The sequence below is a fragment of the Pinus tabuliformis genome, chromosome X (assembly GCF_031772625.1).
Source record: "Pinus tabuliformis cultivar Carrire ecotype Pingquan chromosome X, CPIR1, whole genome shotgun sequence".
Taxonomy (NCBI): Eukaryota; Viridiplantae; Streptophyta; class Pinopsida; order Pinales; family Pinaceae; genus Pinus; species Pinus tabuliformis.
In genome coordinates this window covers 200,923,892-200,932,827 of record NC_142308.1, presented here as the reverse complement: position 1 = coordinate 200,932,827, position 8,936 = coordinate 200,923,892, and the positions used below count along the sequence as shown (strand labels likewise).

Here is an 8,936-nt window from a genome sequence, read left to right as displayed (position 1 = left end):
CCGAACATGGTAGACTTCTGTGGACTGATGCTGGAGATCCGCTAGGGCCTCTCCTAGCCCCCCTGACCTTGCCCATGCTTTCCTTCCATTCGAACCGCTCCTGCACAGTCAAACCCTAATCAAAAGCATCATCACAATAAATCCAACCACTTAATGAAAAAATACAAAAACATGTCTTTTCAGATGCAAGTAGCTTAGATGCATGTATTTCATCTCACTACAAGTAATGGCATCATTGGTAGAAGTTTCCTTCACAGTTTTGCATTGTAAGGGCCTAGCTAGTCAAATTAGGGTTTACTAGGGTTTTCATGCTTTGTTGGCTTTCAGTTTCTTTCTGCAAGTATATTAGCCTCCTTTGAGTTAGCTTTCGTCCATCACTCATAAAAATTCGTCTGTGAGCATATAGAAGTTGGCTTGAGCCCTAGCGGACTTGTGCCAGCTGACCAAGTGACAGCTGCGACAAGAGCTAGTACTTGTGCATACAGCACCGTCGCTTCCAAGTTTGTACGAACTACCGGGTTGATAAAATTAGAGATAGGAAGCTCCAGGAGTTGTAGCATTATTGCTACAATACTAGAGCCCACCAGTTCTTGTCATTGGAGTTAAGTTCATGTGTCTCACCACTGAATCTAGGTTTGTACGCCTCACCACCCATGACTTCTCCACACATCACCCAGGTACGTCATACAAAAGTAATATTTTTATTCACTTTATTTGGTAATTATGGAAACTTAACATGTCTTTTATAGTCGAGGACGATTGTCACACTTAAGCCTGGGGGGAGTGAATCCTATTGCGACATGACCTTGGGATGACCTGTGATTATTAAAAAAAAAACTGCAATTAAGGCATAGTGAGCTAGTAATTATTGTTACTTAATGCCCGATCATACCAAAAAGGGGATGTTTACCTTCAACACAACCTCCCATAACCCAGCATTAATAAGGAAATATTATTGTGCAATATGAACCATGATTGCAAAATCCTAATTTTAAATCCTCACCTGCGCCACCTTATCATTTACCCCTGCTGGAGCATTGCATTCCCATTCATAGTGCTCAAAGAGGTGGGAAAATAACAGTTGAAGGTTGAAATAGCTAAGTAGTGTGTCGACTGCCCCAGAACTTCTGAAGGAAAGGGAAAGGAAGAAAAACAACACTGAATTTGTGTAGCAATGGGTGGAGCAGCAATTTGGCATGAGCCAGGGTCCACAGAAGCCTTGGAGAATTTCCCTGAAGCATGCCAAATTTTCAAGGACGCAGGTTGGTTTGAGTTCTTCCAGAGGTTGGAGGGATCAGATGGCGAAGTTTCCATGGAATTTAAAAATAATTTAGAGAGAAACCAGATGAAGGTTAGGGGGTTGAAGCTGGAGGTTACAGAAGAGGTGATTTCTCGAGTGACAGGATTACCAATGGAAGGAAAGAGGTGGTTTAATAGGAAGGTTAATGACCCCTCCCTGAAGGGGGATTTCCTCCAAGAGGAAGAGTCACTGGTAAAGAAAGGGAGGGAAATTGATAGGTTGTCACTTCCCCAGCCATGGGTTGATGTTTCCATTTACCTCATGAAGTACATTACTTGCGAGGGAAAAGCAACAATTGTGTTCAATTACCTCTTTTCATTGCTAAATCACCTTTGGCATCGATAACTGATCAATCATCCCTACTTCTTGTGGGGAAAGCTCATTGTGTTGGATGCCTTAAGCTACGAGGACAAAAATTGGGAAGAATTCATGAGGAAGAAGGCCAGGACAACACGCGGGAGGCAAGCCGGGATGTGTGAGAAAGCTCCAGCACTGACAAAGGAGTAGCTCCAGCCTTCAATAGTAAGTGTTAGTAAGAGGCCAGTCAACAAACCAATTGTTGATAGGTGTCCAAAGCAGAGGATAAGTGTTAGTGGGCACCCAGAGTCCCCATCCATGTCAAAGGAGAACAAAGATGTAGTAGAGCAGAAGGATGAGGATCAGGCTTAGCCAGAGGAACCTTCTTCACTTGGTAAGAGGGAAACTCAATCCTTGCTATTAAGAATTGAAAATTTAGAAAAAGAAAATAGAGAGTTAAGGGAACAACTAGTAGAGGGGAAGGAAAAGGCAAGAACCCCAGAGTTAGACACATTGGCTGAGGTCGTGGACAGGGACGGGAGGGGAGATGTCCCAGGCATCGCATCCCGACAGCCCTCCAATCTGCCCCTCCCTATCCGACGGCTCTCGTCGATTTTGGAGCGCCCCCTGCATCCGGACGTTAGCCTTCGATATTGTAGCAGTTTTCTCCCCGTACAGGAGGACGCGCGTCTGCTTTCTATTGTGTCGGAGCCACTCTGACAGAAACCGCCCCCGTACCAAAGGTGGTCTGATGAAAACCATAAACTGCCTGTTCCCCCCCCCTGACGACTGCGCCAGGGCCTCGCCACATCATCTGCACACGTTGTCCTCCTACCGAGTCACCCTTGCCACGTCACTGCCACCATGTCCCTGCCACGTCATCCACCATACATGCTGACGTCATCATGCTGACATCATCATGCTGACGTCATCTGCCGTACCAGGTCCCGCCCACTTACGTCATGCTGACGTCATCATCAATTTTTGGAGCGAAAGGCGAAAATCGTGCTTAGGAAGCCCGGAATCAGTTTCTGAGGCAGTTTTTCATGCGCGACTACGGGAAAAAAGCCGAAATGGAAAATCCCTTATTACGGAGCCCCCAGCAAGCCCAAAAGGCACCGAATGACCCGTTTTTCTTCGCGAAGCATGCAGAAAGGATCAGAAGACAGTTCTAAAAGAAACAGGGGGCCGAACAGTGGCCATTAATTTGTGACTTCACCCACAGCGAAGGAGAGACGCAACCAAATTCATTTTTCAAAGAGTATCAGAGGAGAGATGAAGCAGCAAAGTGTACCAGTTAAATTGTTTAATGGAAACCTTCAGTTCCCAAAGCATGTTACATTGAATGGCAGCCAAAAAAGTCAAATCAAGTTGTGCAAACCCATCCCAGCTCTCAAATCACAGTTAAATCATTTAAAGCCACCGAACTACAATGGAGCAGAAGCCCATGCACAGTTATTACAGAAACACTGCACCAAGCCACCGAGGATAACACATTTACTCAGTTTTGATACGGCTGCCCTCAGCGCAGCTCAAGATATTTTCTTGCATTCATTTCTGGATAGGATTAGGTTAAAAGTAATCATTTCTCAGACCTGTTTAGGTCAGGTTGTAATAAAGGCAATTCAGAGAGTCTTCCCTATATATACCACCCTCTGTACTGTTTTAAGGGTTGGTTGATTGATAATTCTCACTAGAGACTCGCATTGTATACCTGAGATTGTTTCTATAATCAAATATTGCTGAAAGCTTGGAGAAGACACTGTCTGACGTGTTATTAATGATTTCTAGAGACTGAAAGATGGAATTCCTGCGCCGCAACATGAAACAATAAGTGCATCTTACCTCTGTTCATTGTTTACCACTATCTAAATAGCAGAAAGAAAGATTAGCCTAGAACCTGTTTAAATACACTCTATGCTCAATTTCTGTTGTTTCTTTATGTTTTCATCTGAATGAATTTGTAATAAATATGAATTCCTTCTGGCTCATATTTACCCTAATTCACCTGTGTTTGCCAATTATCTAGGGATTCTTTACTGCCCCTAGGTAGAGCTCCGTTGCCTCCCTCTGTTAAGCTGATTGAGAGATTCTTAACTGCCTCTCATTACTTAGCATTCACTCCACCCTTTAAACCTGAAACATTGTTTCATGCGCAGTTACCTTGCTCCATATATCTCTTGTGACCAAGAAAACGCACCAACAGTCCTACTCTTTGACTCCATGCCCAATGGTTTGAAACTTTCACACTATACCTGCCTCTTTACCTGAAAACATCAATCTTCTCACCAAAATCAAAACAAAAACTCCTGAATTCAATAGCTAGCCTAAAATCCTTTCAAATAAAGCTAAATCATAAAGAGAGAGCCCTCTCCAATTGCAGGTGGGCTAGAACCTGCAGTCCAAAGTTGGTTTGTGGTTACCTCGGCCGTATCCTTTCTGGAGCTTAAGGACAACCTGAGTGATAACAATTGGAACTTACACTTCTTTATATAATGAGAGCCAACACATTTTGTTGCATATGTTGTTATTGTAGTTGGATTTATCAAGTTGCTTTAATGATTTCTGTTTTTTAACTTATGTATTTGTGTATGAACTGCTTCGTATGCAATTATATGAATCTTGTTGCAGATGTGTTATTGGTTTAACCATCACTTTGGATTTTCGACTGATCTGCTTTCCAGCTTGTGATGCATCTTCGCTTGTGTGTTCCCTTCCCAGCTGAGTACTGATACAGGTTGTCAAGGGGCACACTCATCCCAACCCACTTGTGTTAGAACCTTTCATTCACCTTCCTTGACTCACTGCAACAATCACACCCTTGCTAATGAGATCGTTATCTTACCTGCCTCTGTGTGACATCGTGTTCAAGGCATTAACTTACGACCCACTGTTGGGAATCCCACACCAAATGGTCTGAGTTTTAATTGGGACTTCTTATCAAGGAGATCCCCTTAACATGTTGGCAGGTCCAACACCATCAATAGGATGACATTGCTGTTGCACAAGAACCAGCAGTGGGAATGGAAGCTGATCACGGAGATAATGTTAGAAAATTATATATTACAGAGCAATGGATCACATAAAATATTGTAGAAATATAAACACAGAAAATGCATAAAACAAGACGGACACAAATATACGTGGTTCACCCAATTTGGGCTATTTCCACGGAGAAACAACCAGTCCTTCCTTTTATATTATCCAACGAACTGAAGAGATACAACCTACAATAGATATGTTGTAATTCCCTCTTTTCTCTGGCTCAATCTCCTTTCTCTTCTCGCTCAGAATACATATCTACATAGATGTAATAAAATTCACTCATATATATCAAAGGATTTCCTTCTAGGGCAAAAAATCGTAAATTAAACATATCTTCTACCGTCAGATCTCCGCCTAATGAATGGCCTAGATTGACTACAAAATTACAACATTTTACAAGGAAATTTTAAATCTACTTTTAGTTTCAGGGGCGTTGTCCCCGATCCCCCATCCAGAGGGGGACTCCCAAACGTCGCAGCCACCCCCCTGGACCTCCCATGTAGCATATATTTTACGAGAGGCATTGCCACCACATTATGAACTAGGGTCCAATGTGGCGATACCTCTAAATAAAGAATATAATCAGGCTCCACACCCAACAGATAAGGAAACTGTAACAAAATCCATTGGTGAAGCTGCTGTTACAAAAGAAGTAGCAGCCGAAGTGGAGCAGTTTCAGCCTCGGGAGGTTGTTACACCCTCAACTGATAGTGCATGTGGGAGAACACCGGGTCCTAATGAAGGATGGTGTTCTGAAAAGATGTTGTTGTTACCAGAGCTACAAAAATGGAAGCAGCAGGCATTCTCTCTACAAGAGGGGGTGATATCGCTCAAGGCACACAAAAGGATGATGGACTACATTGGGGAGAAGTGGTTAAAGGAAGAATGGGAGAGAGAATGGGAAGCACAGAGGCATAAGGAAGCCATGAAAGAGAAGGATGAACAACTGTATCAGTTACATCAACAAGTCTTGGACCTGATGAATGACAAGACCAAGCTCCGTGACCTTGCCCTAAACCTACTACCATGCAAGTGGCCATCCCCGTCGTATCCAGTGTTCCTTTGGGAACGATATTATTTATTTCAATTAAAATCATTTTTTGAGAATAGGTCCTATTTTGATTCTTCAACCCAGACTTTTCTTGAGATTTTTCGCTCCTGCAATTTTGATGAATAGAGCTTTCTTTGCGAGCTATTTTTGCATAATATCATGTGTGAGTATGTCAGCACAAAAATGGTAGCAAGTGCCTTCTCATATATGGGACATTTGGAGTTGCGGGCATTCCTTTCGTTTATGAGGAACCAAAATGAGTGGCATATGGCCATGAAATCAACAGATGGTAATGAAGAAAGGACAACATTGTGGGTCAAAGCAGAACTAGGGATGGTTTATGAACTTAGGCATGAGTTTAAGCTATTCCTGAGCACTCCAGAGATTAGGGAATAATCAACCATTTATAGGAAAAGGATTGTGAGGATCTACCTCAATTTTCATGCACATATGAAAAGTTGAGCGCTAGCAGGATGTCTTAAATGCACCGAGGCCTGTAGCGCTGAGTTGCAAGAAGGGGATCCTTTTGAATACAAAAATTTTTTGGTCGTTGTTACACAGGTGCCTGAGTATGCTCGAACCATGTAGACATTAGGGTTGTTCTAGATTGGGCTCAGATTTAAATTTCCTTTGATTTGGTTGCCAGTAGAAGAGTATCAACCAGACTACCATCTATGTGATTATGAAGAAGAATCCTGGCCACGTTAGTTGATGAGCATTCAAGGGTACAAATCTCTTGGTGAAGACATTGTTGGTTCTTACAATTTTACAGACTTGCATCGGGGGTATAGTAGGAGAAGTTGAGATTCTGCATGGGGACATGCAGTTGCTTCAGTCGGGGGGAGATGTTGGGTGTGACCTTTTACCTATTTTCTGCACCTTCTTTCCCCAGTTTTGATCCTCTTATCCTCAAGGCCTATGAACTTTACATGATTAATCCCCCTTTTTCTCACTTTTATAGCCTATTCTACTGTCATGTTATTTTTCCGTATTTTATTGAATAATACCATACTTTATTCCTTTTTGTGGCTAACTAGGGTGAGCATTGGAGGAGTATTTTGGGAATCTCTTCTCCTTTTCAGGTGTTGCTCGTGGGAACAAGGTTATGGAGTATACAGATAGTGTTGATCAATTACAGAGCAGGGTAGAGAAGTTCACTGTTACACCTTGTATGCTGTTACAGGTTTCTGTTACACATTGAATGTTGTTACAAGATGATGTTACACTACGCGCTGATACTGAGGTCTGCTGTTACACTAAGGGTGTTTTCACCAGCGATTGTCATAACATCCCAAACTGCTATTCACTTGTAGGATATTATTTCACTGGAGCTTGCAAGTGTGGGTACTATTCCACATAACAATTGTCGGCATTAGGAATTGTTTATTTTGGAAGGAACGAACCCAAGTGGTTGCAATCCTAACTAATGCATATTTGTATTTAGAAATAGCTTGTAACTACATTTATTTTTTATCAGCATGAGAATTGTGAGATTCTCATGATTTTTCTGTCTCTAATTTCGGGTATGTAATAACTATTAAAGAAACTTGATTTCGTATGTACAAGGACACGACATATAGAAGAATATTGTTACTCTGCTTTTGTAACTCTTAATTATTTTTAATATTAATCATTACGGTGATGTTGTTACTACTCTTTAGCTGATTCTATAATTACTTTTGTGTTATTCCTAAGCCCTGGTAAGGGGGAAGGGCTCTCCTCTTTTGTAGGGACTGTAGTGATAGAGGTAGTGTACATTTTGGTTTCACTAATTGTGATATGGTTTCTTCCTTTTGATGTAAAAATTATGAATTACATTCGATGGTGTTCCAATTTATATTATTTTGTTACACTGAGTTAATCAACAAAATTGTAGTAACTGGCTGGAGTAGATATTATTCACTGTGTGGCACGCCCTTACTTTGGTTGTTGTGAAGTGTGATTCAATTCTTTGGAGTGTTTTTATTTATATATGAATGATTTGACTAAGAAATTTGATTCAACATCTTTCACTGTTCTCTCCATTTTCTCATTCTTGGTTGTAGTGTATCAGGACAAACAGTGTGAATTCCATTGAAACAGCAAGACCTACCCTGGGTTGAGAATTAAATGTTGCAGTCATGGTCAATTAGGATTGATTAAAACAACACTACACATCGATGGAGAATTATTTTCAATCCTTCATGAATTTCTAATAGTTATCTCTCCACATGAAGATTGCATCCCAAATGTACATGTAGGGCTTCTAGACACCACTCCATATACATCAAGGGGAACTACGTATTTTCTACTTCATTAATGAAATCAACATTGAAGAGGAATATAATTTTGCACTGTTTTGGTACCTTTATCTTTGCATCCTTATTTACCCATCCCAATTGATATGGGATTTTCATCTTTAACCTATATTTTTATATGGAAGAGCCTGTTCTTTTCATTCTCTTCATGTTGATGAAGGCTACCTAGATTCACCTCCTTCTACACTAATATATAAATTATCTTCTCATCCATGTTTTATTTTCTTTCAACCCCATTCCTTGAATTAGTGGCCATGAGATTCTTCTTCTTATTATATTTCTTTCTTTATTCTTTGGGTTAAGCTTTGAATGCAACTTCCTACATTCAGTCCTCTATATCACCATAAATGCTACAGTGGTTGCAATGGTTGCTAGGATATTTTCACTCATGTGTTGTGGCTAGCATAGTGTTATCTTTTCCCTGTTTCCACCTCCTATTACCCTCCTTATAAGCATCCTCTTCCTCTTTATTCTTTGATCCACTTTATTTCCCTCTCTTTAGGCTTATGTTCTCCAAGTACTACACTTGTACATAAGCCCTGTTGATCTGAAAATGGAGTAGGTGTCTTCCCTTTCTCCACAGTAAAACAAAATAAAAAAAGGATTGTTTTGACACTTTGCAAGGTAAAATGGGCCTTGATACAAAACAGGTTTTTCCAATGTCTCTTTAAGTCATGATTTAGTCTTCACATGTAAAATTAACATAAGAAACATAATATTACATAACTAGTACATGCATAATGAAGAGCATAACAAAATATTTGTTGACGGAGTTCACCCCCCCTGGGCTACATCTCTATGTCTACCAACATAGCTAGGCCACTCATATACTCAATAGAAAAAGGAAGTACATAAATTTTTGCTGATTAAAACATGTGGCTATTACCCATATAAGATAATCTTATCCCACAAAGAGCTCTCACATACATCAACAACACAAAGCCTC

General features: G+C 40.8%; 1 protein-coding gene across 1 annotated transcript in view; it reads left to right on the top strand.

Moving 5' to 3' along the window:
• Positions 1–1,174: 1,174 nt before the first annotated feature.
• The window catches only part of LOC149139078 (G-type lectin S-receptor-like serine/threonine-protein kinase SD2-5), a 45,986-nt gene continuing 38,224 nt past the window's right edge, over positions 1,175–8,936 (top strand). The window contains exon 1 of the mRNA XM_089450585.1: positions 1,175–1,262. Within this exon, the coding sequence (XP_089306711.1) occupies positions 1,175–1,262 (88 nt within the window). The remainder of the gene's footprint in view (positions 1,263–8,936) is intronic.